At 38.1% G+C, this 20,303-nt stretch overlaps 1 protein-coding gene across 1 annotated transcript in view; it reads left to right on the forward strand.

Moving 5' to 3' along the window:
- Positions 1 to 18,428, forward strand: part of LOC124804961 (46 kDa FK506-binding nuclear protein) — a 66,868-nt gene extending 48,440 nt beyond the window's left edge. Inside the window, exons 4-9 of the mRNA XM_047265353.1 lie at positions 5,254 to 5,361; positions 7,492 to 7,632; positions 9,406 to 9,572; positions 9,895 to 10,092; positions 13,864 to 14,042; positions 18,037 to 18,428. Coding sequence (XP_047121309.1) covers positions 5,254 to 5,361; positions 7,492 to 7,632; positions 9,406 to 9,572; positions 9,895 to 10,092; positions 13,864 to 14,042; positions 18,037 to 18,118 — 875 coding nt within the window. The 3' untranslated portion in view covers positions 18,119 to 18,428. The remainder of the gene's footprint in view (positions 1 to 5,253; positions 5,362 to 7,491; positions 7,633 to 9,405; positions 9,573 to 9,894; positions 10,093 to 13,863; positions 14,043 to 18,036) is intronic.
- Positions 18,429 to 20,303: the final 1,875 nt, after the last annotated feature.

Below are 20,303 nucleotides of genomic sequence, written 5' to 3' on the forward strand. Positions count from 1 at the left end.
TTTGTGCCGTGTACGGACCAAGAGTTATGAGTGAAGGAGTTGTCCGTGAATGGGTACGTTTATTTAGAAGTGGACGAGAAAAGGTTCATGATGAAGAGAGGAGTGGTAGACCATCATTGGTGACTGACGAACTCGTTCAGACAGTTGATGCGAAAGTTCGTGAAAATCGACGTTTCTCAATGTCGGAGTTGTCTACTGGTTTTCCACAGATTTCTAAGACACTCTTGTACGAGATAGTGACAGGAAGATTGGGTTACCGTAAGTTCTGTGCACGATGGGTGCCCAAAATTCTTACCGACCACCACAAAACTCAAAGAATGGCCTCTGCATTAGACTTTCTGTCACGTTATGAGGACGAAGGAGAACCATTGTTAAACAGAATCGTGACCGGTGACGAAACCTGGATTAAGTACGTGAACCCTGAGACAAAAGAACAATCAAAGATGTGGGCACATTCAAATTCGCCTACCAAACCAAGAAAAGCCTCGCAAGATTTTTCTGCCAGAAAACTGATGGCAACGGTGTTTTGGGATGCCAAAGGGGTGTTGTTGGTTGAATTCATGGAACGTGGTACGACCATTAATCAAGACGTGTACTGTGAAACAATAAAAAAGTTACGACGGGCTATACAGAACAAACGCCATGGTATGCTGACTTCCGGTATCGTTTTTTTTTGCACGATAACGCCCGTCCTCACTCTGCTCGCAGAACAACGGCCCTTCTTGAGTCCTTAAAGTGGGACGTTATCAACCATCCACCTTACAGCCCAGACCTGGCGCCAAGTGATTATCACCTCTTCATGCATTTGAAGAAATGGCTCGGGTCACAGCGGTTTGATGACGACGAAGAGCTCAAAGATGCGGTCACAGGCTGGCTCCAGGCACAAGCGGGTGATTTTTATGCAGAAGGAATTTCAAAGCTTGTGAAGAGATACGATAAGTGCCTCAATCGCTATGGAGACTATGTAGAAAAATAGTGCAAAGATGTAGTTGTAAGATGTATATATTAACATATTTTTATTTAACTTGGTGTATTTTTTTAAATCAACCGGAGGTTACTTTCTGAACGGCCCTCGTATTTCTGCCTCTGCCAGTGCTTCCCTCGCACCCTGTACAAACATGTGCAAATACTCAATGTAAGTAGCCAAAGATGGGAATGCAGATGACAGAAAATCTTAATATGCACATCTTAGATTACTAACGCTAGTGGATGTGGGCGTCTCCTTAATATAATTAAACACTTTGTGTTTGTAGTGTTACAGATTGGGTGAACCATGCAAGAACTCCATGGTTAGTAATGACTAATGTCAAACTTTTAATGTAAAATCGCCTAAAACATTCCTGGGACATTGCTTAACATGGTCATTCAAAAATCTTTTAGAATTGACTCTGAGTAAGCTTGCCATTAAAAGATGGAATAGTTTTTCAATGTTAAATTTGTCTATGCAGCTACATAGAACTTAGATTGAAAAAGTCTAGGAGAGAGAGTGATATTATGAGAAGGAAACTTGCTACTCACCATATTGTGGAGATGCATTGCCTGAGACTGCAGTTGCATGAGAGTTGTGTGTGTGTGTGTGTGTGTGTGTGTGTGTGTGTGTGTGTGTGTGTGTTGTTGTTGGCAAAGGCCAATGGCCAAAAGCTTCAATTGTGAAAGTTTTTCTGTTGTGCCTACCACGACTCAGGATCTCCGCTGTATGGTAAGTAGCGACTTTTCTTCTCATAATATTGTTACATTCCATCCTGGATTTTCCATTGTTTGAGAAGAGAGACCCAGGTTTGAGTGTGTAAGTTCATAACATTGTATCACACTGGTAACTTTGAGGCAGTGTCGGGGGTGATTCGAAGTGTTTCACCTTTTCACACCAACTGCAGTTACTGTAGCAATGTCTTACCTATAATTTAAAAACCAGCAGTTCACCTGCTTTCCTGTGAATGACCAATGTAGGCTTACAGCAAACTACAAGCTACAATAATAGCCAAAGAAATGTTAAAGAAATTGGGTCAGGAATTTCAAATGATGTTATAGCATAAGCAAATAAGTTTTATTTCGAGCAAGACTTGGGAGACGAAGCTTATGTGGGATCACAGTGAATTACTTGCAAAAAAACTAGAGCAGAATTGATGATTTCTCAGTTTTTGTAGAAGACGATTGCGATTTGAAAGTCCTGTGTCGCCATCCTGAAAAAGATTTCAGGGAATGTCACACACCAATATTTTCTTCACATATGTAACACTTTCTTTCTTTAATGATATCAATATAATGGAAGGAAACATTCCACGTGGGAAAAATTATATATAAAAACAAAGATGAGGTGACTTACCGAACAAAAGCGCTGGCGGGTCGATAGACACACAAACAAACACAAACATACACACAAAATTCAAGCTTTCGCAACAAACTGTTGCCTCATCAGGAAAGAGGGAAGGAGAGGGGATCTGCTTGTGTCTGTATGTGTGGATGGATATGTGCGTGTGTGCGAGTGTATACCTGTCCTTTTTTTCCCCCTAAGGTAAGTCTTTCCGCTCCCGGGATTGGAATGACTCCTTACCCTCTCCCTAAAACCCACTTCCTTTCGTCTTCCCCCTCTCCTTCCCTCTTTCCTGATGAGGCAACAGTTTGTTGCGAAAGCTTGAATTTTGTGTGTATGTTTGTGTTTGTTTGTGTGTCTATCGACCTGCCAGCGCTTTTGTTCGGTAAGTCACCTCATCTTTGTTTTTATATATAACTTTCTTTCTTTAGTGTGCAATAATGGCAGATCACCTCAAATCAAACTTTTCAGTCAGATGTTTCTAAAAAAAAAGTTTTAAACACCAAATTAAAATCAGCAAAAAGTACATTTGTTTAATAAATGACAAAGAATTGTAGCAGCATTGTTATTCACAAATAATAAATCATTATTTTAATCTGTATTCATAATTTGAATAAATGTGCCCTTGGTGGGAAGCAAAGCACATCTCACATGTGCACACTGCAAATTTGCAGTCTACGTGCGAGTGTATGTGAGCACATTCCTGGTGGATGTCACAACTTTTGGATGAAGGAACCCTTGACTGAGGGACTCAAGACCTCATTGTTTAATCCTCTACCCCCAGTCAACCATCCAACAAAAATCTGGGCAGTATTAAGGAGATAATTATTGTGTGGTGTTTCTTCTTCAGTTTCTTGAGAGTTCACTGCCTTACAATGGCTTTGTTTTGGTCAAGTGTGTCTGATCCATGCCTTTATCCTCTATAATCAGCCACCTTCCTCTCTCCCACCAAATGTGTTGGCAATTCTTTGCTGACAGTAGCTCACACCCTCGTGGAGTGTTCCCTCCTTACAGCAAATTGACCTGTGCAGTGTCTTCAGCTCTCCTTACCTTCAGTGTTGGCTGGTTATGAAAATACAAATAGATGTCTTCTAGTGTATTATTTTTCTTTCTCCAGCATCAGCACTCAGATCAGGGTTTGACCAGTTGGTGGAAGGATGCCAGAGGCTGCATGCTGTGCCTCGTCTGTTCCTGTCCTGCTGGCAGCAAATGTTGTTTCCCTTTTACTATGTTTCTATTACATTTCATGTTCTTTGTCTGCTACAATCTCAGTACTATGGACCTTTTTATGTGGAGTGAGCCCTCCTTTATCTGAGTAGAAGGTTGTTAATTACATCATTATTTTATGCATGTCTCTTGTTGCTTGAGGATTAGGTATGGGAGGAGGTAACTGTTACAACAGCTACAGCTCAAAGCTTCCCTATCTGCTTCTGACATACTGTTAGTTTACAAAGCCCCAATTTGCATCTCTTTTATATTTTGTGGAATTACTTTGTAAGTCTGGGAATTATAAAATGGTCTGGACGTGTCTATACTATTTTCTGTGCACTATGGTACATTTTAGTGGCTTTTGCTTCTGGTTAGCAACATTTTCTCTATGCACTTGTTTTGTGGATGGAGGCCTGATCCCTTAGTTCGGTCCCTTAATCCTGCAAACAACTGAACAATCAATTATGATAGTCCAGTTGAAGGGAAAAAATTGTATCTTGAGAATTTCCACCTTGTGTAAATTTGTCAACCAACCAAAAGGCTGTGAATGAAAGGAGAATAATCTTCAAATTAATCAACTTGCAATTTTAGAATGGCTGTAATATAGAATTGCTAATTAGCTCTGTGGAGGAAGAAAATGCACTGTGAAGTATGACAGTTCTTACATTTCACATTGTATGAATTTACATTTCTTATTGATACTGATGTTTATGGAGTGATGTGATTAAAATGTAGGGGTTCCTTTTTGATGACGGGAAGGTTCCTTGAGTAATACATTCAATTTGGAATGTGTGCTTAATGAAAGGCTTCAGTTTATTTCATCTGCACTGTACAGTTGACAATTATTGATCTACATGAAATAAAGTCATCAACTTCTGATCAGTTTGCGTGAGGACGTTCAAACTGCGCAGTTGGCTGTGGGACATAATGGGAATTAGTATGTGCATGCATGGTTTGGTTTAGCAATGAAGCCCACTTTCATTTGGATGGTTTCATCAGTAAGCAAAATTGGCGTTTTTGGGGGACTGAGAATCTGCTTTTCGCTATCGAGAAGTCTCTTCACCCTCAGTGAATGGGTGACTGTGTGGTGTGCAATATCCAGCCATGGAATAATCTGTATGATATTCCTTAATGGCACAGTGATTACCGAACGGTATGTAAAGGTTTTGGAAGATGATTTCATCCTCATTATCCAAAGTTACCCTGATTTCAACAAAATCTTGTTCATGCAAGATGGAGCTCAATCCCATCGAAGCAGGAGTGTGTTTGATGTTCTGGAGGAGCACTTTGGGGACCGCATTCCGGCTCTGGGGCACCCAGAGGCTACTGGCATGGGCTTCAGTAGGGCACCATATTCTCTGGATCTGAACACGTGTGACTTATTTTTGTGATGCTATATTAAGACAAGGTGTACAGCAATAATCTCAAAACCACAACTGAGCTGAAAATAGCCATTCAGGAGGTCATCAAAAGCATCTCTATTCAGACACTTCAGCAGATCACACAGAATTTCGCTATTCGTCTAGTCACATCATCGCCAATGATGGCAGGCTTATCGAACATATCGTAACATAAATCCGAATAGCCGTAGTGATGTTTATATATTGACTTAAGTGTGCGCATGCTGTAGTTCGTTAACTAATTTACATTTTTTCACATAGTTCAGTAACTGTCACCTTGTATTGTTAATATTTAAATTTGGTCTGTTTTTATCAGTTGTTATTCTGTTGCAGAAACCCCCCAGAAAAATGATGTTAAAGCCACCAAACAAGAAAAGCGGAAGAGTGTAGGGCATACTCCAGGAAAACCAGCACTGAAGAAGAGCAAAATGGAAAGTGAAGGTACACAATTCCATAGAGCTTATGGGTGACTTTTTCTCCTATCAGGACACTGTTTTTTAGGTGTTGATTTTAAAACTTCATAGTAGTTGGCCAGAAGAAAGTAAAACACTAGACTCAACGCAAATTCGGTCCCCAGTAGTCCGGTCTCTCAATAGTCAGGCGCAGATCCAAAAACACGTGCCACAGTGAATTATCGTGTGCAACAATGCGTAGCTAAACAATGCTTTATATACTGTATTTGAAATTGTAGCTTTGTTTACAGTTCGGAATCATGTCTTCTAAAAGGAAACAAGTTATGCTAGACCTCTAGCAGAAAATCGAAATTTTAGATAAGTTAAATCTAAGTTCTTAGCAGAAAGTCATTGCTGATGAGTTTAGTGTTGGATGAGCAACTATTTATGACACAAAATAAAAGATAGTGATATTCAGTGGTACTCAACACGAATGGATAGAGAGTTTGGAAAACGGAAGGTTATGCGAAAGAGTGAGAATGAAGAACTGGATGTAGCTGTTCACAGATGGTTCATACAACAACACAGTAAAGGAATTCCAGTTAGTGGCCCGATTATAAAGGAAAAAGCAGCTCCATTTAACGAACCACTTGGCAGTAGTAACTTGGTTGCAGCGAGCGAAGGTTGACTATCAAACTGAAAAAAAAAAAACATCGCATTCAGCAGCAGTCAGTCACCTAACGATAAGAATGCTGATAAGTTTGTAAGCAAGATATGGAAGATAGTAGAGGAAGAAGATTTAACTGCCAATGCCTTGTATAATGCTGATGAAACAGGACACTTAAAAGATGCATCCTTCAAGAACATTAGCTGCTAAGAACTAGAAGGAAGCTCATGGTTACAAGCAACAGAAACCGCATGTAACATTAATGGCATGTTGTAATGTAAATGGTAGGCATAAACTACTGCTTATGGTGTTTGGAAAATCCCAACATCCATTTTGTTTCCGACGCACTGACAGACTCCACCAGTCCAGTATTGTGCTCAGAAGAAAGCGTGGATGGACAGACAAATAGTCTCTCGTAGGTCATTATTGACATTCACTTCTCGTCTCCTTGCTGAACGAAAGTGAAAACTACATTATCAAGGTTATGCTGAAGGTGTGGAAAGCAGTTAACATAAGTGATGGTGTTTTCCAAGCAACCAAAGCATGGGATAAAGTGGAGAGTGCTTCCCTAATGAACAGCTGGAGAAAATTGTGGCCAAGTTGGATCCAGTAGTGACAGTGATGAGGCAGTCAATTCGGAATTATCAATTACTTTGTACAGATATGTTCCACAACCTTCCAGGAGGAAAAGAAATTTATGATGATGTTACTAAGTGGCTGAATGAGGAATGTAATATGGACCAAACTTCAGCAGATGAAGAAATAATCAAAAGTGCGCAAGAAAGTAATGATTGAAAGTGATGGAGAGGACGCAGGAGTAGAGAGCATGAAGATTTCTCACACTGCTGGTGCTGAAGCTGCAGAGGTCTTCCTGGAGTACATTATGCAAAAACCAGATACATGCAGTTCCAATGTAATGCTTCTAAAGTGGTTGCATGATAAAGCATGCCACCGTCGCGTATCATTATTGCGACAGTTCAAAATTAGGGACATATTTCATATTGAGTGATAAGACTATAATTATGTACAGTAGACACTCAAGGACTAAGTTGTCTTTGAAAATTAATATATTTTTGCATTTAGTAAAGTGTATCCTCTGTTTTAAAAATGTATACTTTGGTTTGATGAAATACAGTACACTATATCCTGTATGTTTTCAAAATAAATAAAATAAAATAAATTTCAGACACTCAATAATATGGCACTTCTGCTAATCTGGCACCCATGTGTGCCAGGAATGGCCGAATTTGCGAGAGTCTAGTTTATATGAAATAGAAGTGTGATATGTATGCTGGAAGGAATGAATAGTATGTCTAATTTCTGTTTCAGGAAAAATATTGTCAGTGACAGGTGATTGCATATTGTCTCTACTCAGAACTTTAGTCTCAATTAGCTTCTATTTTTTACTTTCTATTTTGGATTTTCCTTTTGGCATTGAGATGCTACTGTTGCATTATATGAAGCCCGTTTTGAGTGTTTTGCATTGATAAACAGTAGATTGTCTCGTTTTAGATGAAGACGATGGTGATGACGATGATGACAGTGATCTTGAGAGCTTGGGAGACAGTGATGAGGAAATGGAAGTAGAAAGTGGTGAAGAGGATGAAGATGATGACGATGATGGGGAAGAGGAAGAAGATGACTCAGACGAAGGTAAGTCAGGTTGCTCATAAAGTGTGGGCTGTCACAGCCTTCGTGATTTTTATGAGCATTAGACTATGATGTAGATGTATTTCTTTGCCTAACTTCCAGTGATGTCTCCAGTAGTGGTAGACAATGCATTAGACAGAAAAATATACTTTGGGCTATGGCCCGATGACCATAAAACAAAAATCACCAAACCCAGGTTGTTGTTAATAAAACAAGCTGTGAACTTAACATTAGTCATAAGTAGTGAATGCTGGAATGTGGCTAGTATCTTACTTATTCAGTGCGATAACAACTTTGTGTCAAATAAGAAGAGTAAATTTATATTACATTGTATTAAAAATTAAGCTCTAGACAGTCAATCTTTAAAATGCGAGACTGATTCAAAAAGTATCAGCAAACTACTTTTTGTGAAGCATATACGTATCACACATATGGACAAGGTGTCATTTTTGCAACATAATTACCCCCTTTTCGATACACTTCTCATACCATTGCACCGACGTTCCTATTCCATTCGAATAAAAGGTTTTTGGTTGTGCCCAATGCAATGAGTGCACCACTTTTTTAACCTCATCATAAGTTTACGATTGTTGTCCTCTGAGAGTGTCCTTCAGGAGTCCAAACATGTAGTAATCTGAAGGAGTGAGATCAGGGCTATATGGGGAATGCAATACAGTCTGAAGTCTGTCTCCAAATGACAGAGTTACAGCCGTGGTGTGAGGGCATGCATTGTCGTGAAGGGTAAGAGTGCCTCTAGTGTGATGGCTCCATATTGCTAGCTTTAGCTCATTCGGGAACATGGAGCTGTACTTAGCATTGTTCACTTTTTTGCCCCTTTGCCAATAGTGGCCCAAAATCAGCCTGTTCATATCCCAGAAGAGGGTGAAAAGGACCTTTCTGGCAGAGGGCTGGAGATGTCGCCATTCTGAAGACATTCTTTAACTTCCTGGTTCATAGTGATGGACCCAGGTTTCATCTCCTGTGACAATACGGGTCAAAAAGTTGTATCCTTCAGCATTATATTGTGCAAGAAATCATGTGGCAGCGTGAACATGTCATATTTTGTTCACCAGCAAGCATCCTATGCATGCATTGGGCGCACAAAAAACGGTACTTGAGAACCTCATAATAACAGTAAGAGCAGATCTGCCATTGGTACTCAGTTCCTAGGCTAAAATTTCTAAAGAAATTTGCCGGTTCTCATGAATAATGGTGTCAATATGTCCCACATTCTCATCAGTAACGGACGTGCTGCGACAACCAAAGCTTTGGTCATCTGTGACTGACATACGTCCACTTTTAAAGGCATTTACCCATTCTTACACTCTTCTCTCACTAATACAGTTATCTCCACATCTTTCCAACATCCTTCTATGGATTTGTCAAGATTTTACACCATCTGACCTCAAAAATCATATTGCTGCTCGTTGTTCTATGATGCACACAGCTATGAACGCAGCCACTTTGTTTAAACTGCCTTTCCCAATCAGCTTGTCATACCATCTGTTGTTGGCATATATGCAAGAACCTTCTCAAAACATGCAGCTTCACTTCCCAGTAGTTTCAAATGCCTGACATGTTAACTGCATTCAGTATTGATAGTTTGCTGCTAATTTCTGAATTGGCATCTTATAAGAATTGATACAATGATTTTTGTGAGATAATAAATTAATAAAGTCACTAACAATACAGCTTTTTTGGATAACATTTCAGCCTTTATCATAAGATTGTTCATGTTTGATGCTTCACGAATTTGACTAAAATTCTCTCTTTTAGTTGAAGAAGAAACTCCTCAGAAACAGCAACTTCAAGGAAAGAACAAAGAGAAACAGCAGAGTGCGCAAAAACAGAATAAACAAGTGAATACTCCAAATGAAATGAAAAAGAAAAAGGGTAAAGGTCCTGATGCTGTAACTCCCAACACTCCAATAGTTCAGGCAAACGTGAGTGCTTGTGCTGGTTAAGTTTTTAATAATTGTAGTGTGGGTTTTTTTGTGCTGTAAAAAAAATTGTGTATGTTCCATAAGAGGCAAGGCAAAAATGTGAAAATTGACTGAAATAGGTTTGCCAATTTGTTCGTCGTAGAAGTGAAATATGTATGATTTAAATTTTTTATTTGCTTAAATTGTTAGAAATAAATATTAGGCAGGTTAAAGAGCAATTTGCTATTCAGCATTAGCATTTATATTTATTGTTGAGGGAACATTTAAAATAAACAAATATTATAGTTCATGTAATACTAACAGGCATATGACTTTTTAACAGGGCACTCCAGAAACACAATCAGCAAAGAAAAATAAGAAGAAAGGTGGTGAAACTCCTGGAGACAAAAGTGGGCAAACTCCAAAGCAAGCTCAAACTGGTTCACCTGCTCATACACCACAGAAGAAAATCCTGGAAGGTGGAGTAGCTGTAGAAGATACCATAATTGGCTCTGGTCAAGTTGCAAAGCCCGGAAGATTTGTATGTTGACATTTCAATTATGTTTTTATATTTGTCTTGAGGGGTATATTTGCTCAATAGTGAATGTGTATGGAATTGCAAATACGGAATAAGAAAATTGAGGAAGGACCATTAATTCGGCATTAAGCGAATACCTAACCACATAGTTTATTTTCGGAAGGAATTGAGTCCTGTATGCGGTCATCTTTGTGACTCGTTTTAGTGATGTTTCTTCTGCAGCTTTGCATCAGAATGAGTGATGTTATGCGGAACAGATTTTACCATCTTTTAAGTGAATCAGTGAATAAGAAAGAGGACAATAATTTTTATGTAACTGCTGAGCAATATAAATCTGTTCACTATGGACATTTGAAATGATATGATCTCAACAGTGGAGGTGGAGAGAAACTCGTAACACCTATGTCTGCTGGGAAAGAAGAAATTCTTTATTACGTTTGTTTTGATGAACTGTTTGACGTAGTACACGAAACCCACATTTCTATAGGCCATAGGGGCCGAACACAGATGATTGGATGATTGTGGAAGGAGGATCGTAAGTACAAGAACGTGACTTGAATCAGTCGTTCCTTATTTGAGATTATGGGAACCATTGAAAAGGGGCGTTATAGTGAAATCTATCACACATAGTGAAATGAATTCACGATGCCAAATATCGACATGAAAGCAAACCCAGACAGTAAGTCAAAGTTCATACTTGCATACCAAGATCATTCGACAACATTTGTTATCCTCCGCGCACTAACTTCGAAAAGGGCTGATGAAGTAGCATATCATCTTTTGGACATTTTTACCACCTTTGGTGGCCCCAAGTATCCTTCATTCTGATAATGCTGGGGTGTTTTGTAACCAAGTCATTCAAAGTTTATGTGGGTTGTTGAGTGATACAAAGATAGTCCATGGGAATCAGAGGCACAGTCAGTCTCGGGGATCAGTCGGAAGAGCAAATAAAGATATTGAAAATATGTTATCAACTGGGATGGAAACAAATTAAACTTCAAAATGGTCTGAGGGGCTGAGGTTTGTGCAAGCAATGAAAAATAGGGCTTATCATGAAGGGGTTAGATGTTCACCATATGAAGCCATGTTTGGGGTTCCATTGAAAATGGGCATTGCGACCTCAGTTGTTCCACATGATTTCATAAAAAATATAAACACTGAAGAATACTTGGAAACAATGCTAAAACACCACTTCCACGGACTTGCTGGAAATTGAAAATGACAGCCAAGGAATTGATGTCAGTGAATCAAGCACTGGAACAGAAGGAACATAGGTGGAAGGTGCAGTTGCATCAGATGAGGAAGCACTAGAGATACAGGATTTGATGACAGTTAACAAATGTAATTTGAAATGCCACAGTAGTCAGCCTTGTTGTAACAGAAATTAACATTCACGAGGTAACATTTTTACTAAAATCTTCACTAATATGGAATATTGCTCATTATCACATTGGAATGCAATAATGTTTAAAATACGTAAATTTACAATAAATACAGGTTATTTCAATGCTGATTTTTTAATGAATATGGTTTTACCAGTTGATATGAGTACATTCTAAGATTTATCAACGTCTCATGGTAAAAGTTCGAAATCTATGCATATAATAATAAATTTCGAACTTTCACCACACTGTGATTGTAAGTCTTGGGTTTCACCAGTTAATTTAAGGATTTACCAATCATCTTACTTTTAGAGTAACATACACACACGCCCACAGCAGTGAAAGTGTACAAAAACAGAATTAGTGACTAAGAATTTTTTGATAGGAAGGACACAGCATGTTTTCTTGGAGTTTCGTTGTCAGATGTAGAAGTAACTGCTGGTGTGTCCAAGGGAAATGTATTGGTTCCGTTGCTGTTGATGTTGTATATTAATGGCCTTGCGGACAATAATCATAGTGTCTTAAGACTTTGTGTGGACTATGCAGTTATCTATAATGAAGTATTGTCTGAAATGATATTCAGTCGGACTTTGATAAGATTTTAAAGTAGTGCAAAGATTGGCAATGTGCTTCAAGTGTTGAGAAAACAAATTTGATATCATATGACTGTAATGTCAAAGAGTCACAGTTGTAATTGGCCAACTCACACAAATACTTGGGTGTGACATTTGTAGGGATATGAAATGGTATGATCACATAGGCTCAGTTGTGGTAAAGTTGGTGGTAGACTTTGGTTCACTGGTAGAGTACTGGGAAATACCAATCAGTCTAAAAAGGAGATTGCTTACAAATCACTTGTGACTCATTCTAAAATATTGCTCAAGCATGTGGGACCCATACCAAATAGGACTAAACGGCAATATTGAATATGTACAGAGAAGGCCAGCACGAATGGTCACAGGTTTGTTTGGCCCATGAGAGATTTACAGAGATGCTGAAGAAATTGAAGTGGTAGATTCATGAACGCAGACGTAAAGTATCCCGAGAAAGCCTTCTTGTCAAGTTTCAAGAACGAGCTTTAAATGAGGATCTGTGGATATGCTACAACCCCCCCACCCTCACCACCACCACCACCACCACAACCATTTATCATTCATGTAGGGAGTGTGAGGAGAAGATAAGCTTAATTACAGCCTGCCCAGAGGCACTTCGAAATCACTCTTCCCATGCTTCATATGTGAATGGAGTGGGAAGAAACCCTAATAACTGGTACAATGGGATACACCATCTGCCATGCACTTAACAGTGGTTTGTAGAGCATAAACATATATACACAGATTACTGGCCTCTTTCTGTCTGTCAGAATGAACTTCGTGTTTCTCATATGTTAAGCCATTTTACTGACTGAAAGCTCCATACATAACCTTACGTGAAGCTCACCTTGAGGGTTCTTTCACTTCTAGTGATCAGTGTAATAGGCTTTCTCATTTCATAAAGTTATTCATTTGGGTATAATTTGCTGTAAAATAGAGAACTAATTCTACCACTTAATTCACATTTAGCCCACCACCTTTATTCAAAAATAATTTCTTGTGCTGTTTTAGCCAGAACTAATCATTTAGGCTGAAACACATTAAAGTGTACCTTTTGTTGTGTTGAGGTAGACAGGTGGTACTTAAACCCATAGTTTGGAGAATTTTAGTGTGAAAGGCACAGTTAAAATGGATTGATGATGTTCCTATTAAAAGTACAAATGTGTTTACTCCTTTAGAGGATATTAAAATCCTGAAGAAATAGAACTGATTGTGGTGCATCCTTCACTATCTATCTTCATGGCTGGTGTTGTACCTTGTCTTTCTGTTGTGTGAAAGTGTCCCTTACTAGCAGTCTGCTGCAGCAGGTAGAACACACAATGTCTGTCTGTGTTTGCACAAAAATTGGGAGCCACAGGCACAGACAGCTCGAAGCTGCTTATCTGTGCTACTCTAAAGGCCTGAATTCTGCATTACTCCCGTTGAAGACCACACACAGTCTTTAAATTTGTGTATGTGACATGAATGCTGGTAAAGTTTCCTAGTACAAGATGTGGTGATAAATTACAAAAACATAATTGATATGAGAACTACGTAATTTTTTATGTGGATGTTGTGCAGTTGACACACACATTGGGTGGATATGAAATCATTGAAAACCAGTCTTTCCAAGCAGACTGGGAGAACTGGGATCATCTCCAAATGGCTTTACGGCTGTCAGATAGAATATGTGTTGCTGTGTCCAAGACTTGTCTTTAGTTTTAAACTTACCATTATTTAACAGAAATTTAGAATTAGATAATGATGATTTTACAAGGTTCATGTTCTGTACTTTAGGAAATGAATATTTTGTTTTCCAGGTTACTGTGTATTACACAGGTCGTTTGAAGCAAAATAACAAGAAGTTTGATGAAACCGTACAAGGACCTGGATTCAAATTTAGGTTAGGAAAAGGTGAAGTAATAAAAGGATGGGACATCGGAGTTACAGGAATGAAAGTTGGAGGAAAGAGGAAACTTATTATTCCCCCTCATATGGCGTATGTACTTTTAATAGCTACTTCCAGTATTTTTTATATAAGCTATTTCATATTTTTAAACAAAAGCTGAAATTATTTTTTTTTAATTCAGTTAAATGTAATTTATTGCTTTGTATTTATTTTAATGAAGGTATCGCCTAAAATTTGTTTGAAATGACTGATCTGAGAAATTTTAGCAGTAAATTGAGAGAGAACATTCAACAAATAAATATTGATATTAATAATGAAAATATCAAGATGTTGAATTTGTCCAGTTGTTGCAGGTGATATGGATTGCAATGTCACACACTTTTCAGGAGGGATAATTTGCTCAAAATTGATTTTTATACGCAGACCAGAAATCTAGACAGAGAAAAGTTATTTTGACCAACTGTTGGCTAAAAGTAGTGCTCATAGTACAGCTGTAGTTCTGTTACACGCATTTTTCCCATTCTGCTTGCTGTGATGTAAATATTCCCTGCTGTCCTTGCAAGATCTCTCACACAAGAAAGAATCGCAGGGGCAGAGAACCTCCAACACAGTAAAATAAATAACTTCCCAGTCAATTTACCATCCTGATTAACAGTTGGCATAGTCGTATACAAGCGGTTACACCATTGATGTTAGTTGATCTTGATACGACTCTTGAAACTGCTAATTTCCAGGTTTCTTTCATGTGCATTTCCTTTTCAAATCCTGATTGGTCGGTGTTGAAAACAAATTACTTAGTGAACAATGGGATACGTTTATCTCATCTACAAATTTTTGGGCCGATTTTGCAGTTTGCTGTGCATTGTCAAGATAACACTTTGTAAATTTGTTATGTTAAGTCTTCCAATTCTGCAGCACTGTTTGAAGCTATGCAACCATCTGCTGCTTCCCTTAAAATACCTGTAATCTGTGATGCACATGATTCTATATGCATAATATAGTAGATAACTATCGTGCATATCCTGTAAATTCCATTGATCATCTTTGAAACACGCAAACGCCAGGTTTTGTAAAACATGTACTTTGTCCTCATAATTGTTTTCTACTATGCTGCAGATGATCTTCCATGTGTTCAGTGCCCTTTCTGTGGACAGTGAATGCCCTTTATTACTTTTCACTGAAGAGAGGGTTTGTGACTCCAGGTCCAAAAAGGATGATGAACTACGTGGCCTGACAGCTGTTGTTCGTATCATTTTCACTTGTTCAGCACATATCATCATTGTACTCCTAATGTAAATTGTCCACACAGGCGAGTGTGTACGACGCCACACATTCCACTGACTCATCTTGCAGAAATGATAATATTTCATCTGCCACTTCTTTCGTACTCTGAAATTCCTTGGGTTCCTTTCTCATGAAATGCCAACTTTGGCAACTTTTGTTGTAGATATAATGCAATGCTTGCTTTGTAAGTTGTTGCCATTGCTCCCCCTGCTGTGTGTGTTACTCGTTGACTAAACCATTAGAATCCAATATTGTGGTTGCAGGATAAACATGCGGGGTGTCGAATGCCTTTTGTGACCCTGCACTGGAGGGGTTCCTTGTTTTCACCTTGATTATAATTCAGTTTTGTTAGTTCGATTCGTGAATATTGTGCAATACTTTTGATAGCATTATTACTGTAATATGGAGTGGTGTCTCATTATCTATACATTGTCAAACAGTGTGAGGAATTGAAGGGTGTAAGAACCACATGGTTAAGTTCAGTTTTACATCACACCATTATTAACCTTCTACAGTTCATACTCGCGTGGTTATATGTCTCACCTCGTGGATTGGTGAATGGTTCGTATGTTTTACTTCCAGATGTATACAGCATTGTTTTTTTTTTTATGGCTTTGCAACAAAATGTTAGGTGTTCGTGCAGTTTTATGTGTGACGAACTTTTAAAACTATTCCCTAAAGTGGCGACTACCACCAATATCTTCCAAAAACTATTTTATGAACATGTAACCTCATACAATGTTGCTATATGTCAGTTTGACATGAACAGTGTTACATGTGCGACATAGCCCCAGAAGCAGTCTTGGTATGCCTCTTGTTATATGGCAGGAAGTGCTATCTGCGAATTTTTTATATAGTATATCATTGCAAATCTTCATCCTTTCAACAGTCTTTTCAACTTTGAAAATTGAAGTCTATAGAGGCGAGGTCTGGAGAGTACTTAGGATGAGGCAGCACAGTGATTCCAGTTTTTGTGCATTCGTCGCACACCAACTTGCATGAATGTGAGGGTGTGTTATCGTAATGCAAGACCCATGAATTGTCTTGCCACATTTCAGCCTGTTTCCTTCTGACTTGACCCAACGAGCATTTTTTTTTTTTATCTTGGAGAACATTTTCCAACCCATTGTGAAGCTTGAACGTTGGTCTCAGCATCACCACCACCAGTTATGATTCTCTTAAAGAACACCTCGTTCTCATTTGCGCAGTCCAAAAGCTCTTCACAGATTGTGAGGCAAAGGTTTTTCTAGGCTTGACTCATGAGCCACGGAATGAACTTGACAGCAACATGATGTATTCAAAGATGATGTGTAAAGAATTCATGACATGATGCAACACAAGTGTTACATCCATCTGCAATTTCTTCTACAGTCTGTCTTCGATTGGCACACACAATTTCCTTAACATTCCTGATGTGACCATCATTGGTAAATGTCAAAGGGCATCCTGAACTAGGGTCATCTTTAACTTCTGTCTGCCATTTAACTGTGTGAACCATTCGTAACACCGAGTACAGCTTAAGCACTCATCACTATAGGCTTCGTGCATAATTTGATGTGTCTCCATAAAGGTTTTCTCGAGTTTCATGCAAATTTACCAGGTGTACCGGTTTGAAATGAGCGTCTTTTTACAATGAAACACTAATTTTGAATTGAAAGTACTGACCATCGCTTTCTATACATTTCGACCACCATTCTGGCAATTTGTGGACACCACGCCAATAGAAATGTTCGTCTTTTGAAGTAAACCAATCAGACACCCAATTTTCGACTTCTTCGTAAGAATCGGTGTTCCTCATCCAATGCGTGTCCCATTGATGAAAACAAATGGTAGTCGGAAGGGGCCAAGTCTGGTGAATATGGCGGGTGGGGTAGCAGCTCCCAGCCAAATGTTTTTATTGTATCCTGAACCAGTTTTGCTTTGTGTGCAGGTGTATTGTCGTGTAAAAAAATTACTTTGCCATGTCTTCTGGCCCATTCTGGTCTTTTTTCGATCAATGCAGAGTTCAAATTGATCATTTGTTGTCTGTAGCGATTAGTATTCAGTTTCACCGGGTTTTAGAAGCTCATGATACACCACACCTTTCTGATCCCACCAAACACAGATCATTGTTTTCTTGCGGAATCGATCTGATTTTGCAGTTGATGTTGATGGTTGTCCTGGATTAACCCATGACTTTTCCTGTTTAGGATTCTTAAAATAAATCAATTTTTCATCGCCAGTAACAATTCGATGAAAGATTGATTTTCTTTCTTGTCTTTGAAGCAAAATTTGACAATGTTTTTTCGGTTTTCCATCTGTCTTTCATTCAATTTATGTGGCACCCATTTTCCACACTTTTGGATCTTTCCCATAGCTTTCAAATGGTCAGAAATTGTTTGTTGTGCAACATTTAGTATTGCTGCCATTTGCTTCTGACTCAAAGTATCATGTTCATCTAATATTGCTTGCAATTCGGCGTATTCGAACTTTTTTGGTGGTCTTCCACGTTCATTTCTTACATCAAAATCATCGTTTCTGAACCGTAGCTGGAGACAAGTGTAAAACAATTACTGTGTAAGGTGGTCATTGTGTTGCCATAAGGCTGTTTGTAGAACAAAGTCTGAAGTTGTTAGACCACCTCATGTTTGGTTATAAGCTGAGAAATCTGCTGTACAGATCCAGCTTGAAGCATTTTTTATGGTTTGGAACTCAAATTACTAATACTCATGTTTTCTCATTGCAAATAGAGGAAACTTAGACTTTAATAAGTACTACTGGCATAAATTCAACTTCTAATAAAACTGCTGTATTTTTTCAGGTATGGTGCCAAAGGTTCACCGCCAGTTATTCCACCGAACAGTGCTTTAGTATTTGAAGTGGAATTAAGAAATGTAAATTAACCTTACTGTGGTAAATGTCGGCGGGACATTGTAACTGCAAAAGACAGTTCTTGGATTTTAAAGTAATGATGCTGGGTTTTAGTTCACCTTGAATGCTTCATTATAATTGACTCATTGACTTGACTTTCTGCCACTGGGAAACCTATGTATCATACAGTTTTGTATATGATATTTGGTTGAACATATTCCAGTAGTATTGTGTATGGCTCAAATGAGAGTTGTGGTGCAAGATTTGTCGTGCATGCAAAGGTGCTGTGTTGTAAATATTTTGTCATGATCATTGAACACAGAATAAATTTTTTTAATAAAATTTGTGCAATTTGTATTTTGACACACTCCACCCTGTCACAATTTTCATAGTAACCTACAGTATACTTATTGACACCAAAAAAATTATAATATAAATAACTGCCAACTCCCTTGTAAACAATACGAATTATGTAAAGTAATAGTCTCTGGAGTACGCTGTTTGTCAGTAAAGTTTTAGAATTCAGTGAAAATGTAGCTTCTAAGAAACCACATTGCCATTTAGCCTGCAATAAAAACATTCCATATTTAGTAAAGATTCCTTCAGTAAATCATACTTATTTGTCATGTGCTTACGTAAGTTTTATTTTGTGTCTGATAGTGAGAATTACTCTGCAACAAGTAGCCTTTTGTCTCATGATGTTCTAGGGAACACCGAAGGTTTTATGGACTGACTGTAGAGGAATGTTGACCCTCTTGCTGCTACTGATGTGTTATCTGGATTGTGTGGCGAGAGCAGCTTTTGTTATGGCTGTACTGCTCCCCAAATGCTGGTGTCTACACTGAGAAATGACATTCTGGCAGATATGAAATGCATATAATCTGATTTTGGAAAACAATTAGATGAAAAAATATTATTCCTATATATTTTACAGGCTATCTTCACTCAAGAAAAGATTGAATTTCTCTTTGTTATATGCCATAGTTACTGTGCTGCATCAAATTGAGTAAAACGTGAAATTTTGCAAAAGTAAAAACACATTGCATATGGTGGAATTTAGCTCATACATTAGTGATGAGAAGTAGATAAGATATCAAAATTTTATTTTACATTGAGATCTGAACAATATTTTGTTCTGGAGTTATTAGGTTTTACATCAAATGGACAATCATGAGACACATGACCATTCACAACTTTGCACATCGCAAATCATGGTCATACAATTGTCTTCTCGTAAATGATTCAAGATATCGAAAGGAGGTTTATTTGCAGATATGATCATGGAAAAAATGAGTCCATTGGTTAAATTCTTTTTTTTAGTTAGTACTAAGGTTTGTAATAAGGAGATTAATAAAAATTTTTTGTAAAAATCTGAACAGTTTTCCTACATTTTATGGACTCTGTCTGAAATAAATTGAACAAGTGATGATGCAGTTCCGCCACCTAATATATGACAAACTTTTTTGAGTGCTGTTTTGCCTGTGGTCACTTGGCAATGTGTATTTGTGTTGATTTTTTATCTAAGATGAGTAGTCACAATTGAACGATGATTAGCAGTTGCAGAGTGACACAAGGAGAAATTTTAAATGTGATGAAAGGAGAAGTAGCCAACAAACAAAGATCTGGAAATGGGAATGTTAGGTGAAATTGAAAAAGTTAATAAGAAAAACCTCTGTGCCAGCTAAAGCCATTAAGTCTGCATAAGTTAATTTTGGGAACAGTTCCAAATGACAGAAGAAATTTTCTGGTTTTGCTTTTCAATTGCTATCTGGTGAACTTGGAAGCTAAGAAGTCATTCATTGAAGTATCGTTTTCAAAGGTGGTGTCAGGAACAACCTGCAATATATTGTGTACAGATGGTGGGATGAAAAATGAAAAGCCTACAGATATTTGTTTATCCAACATCAACAAACTTGTGGCAAAAATTAATGAGATACAAAGTGAAGAGAATGCTACTGATGAGGAGGATGACCCAATTCAAATGGATAGTCACAAAAGACTGAGTTTACTCGAAAGGAATACAGAAAAAGATTCTGATTTAGAAACAGGTGATAAGGTGAAACGTCATTCTCACTAAATTCACAAGATCAATGAAAATTTTGTCATTTCGTGATGCTGAAGGTGCTCTTCAGTCATTTAGCGGCAATGACATATCCAGTTAAAAAGTGGATCATAGACTTCAAGGAAACAACTTTTTTAATGGGTTGCAGTCAATTG

Source organism: Schistocerca piceifrons, chromosome 7 (genome assembly GCF_021461385.2).
Source record: "Schistocerca piceifrons isolate TAMUIC-IGC-003096 chromosome 7, iqSchPice1.1, whole genome shotgun sequence".
Lineage (NCBI taxonomy): Eukaryota > Metazoa > Arthropoda > Insecta > Orthoptera > Acrididae > Schistocerca > Schistocerca piceifrons.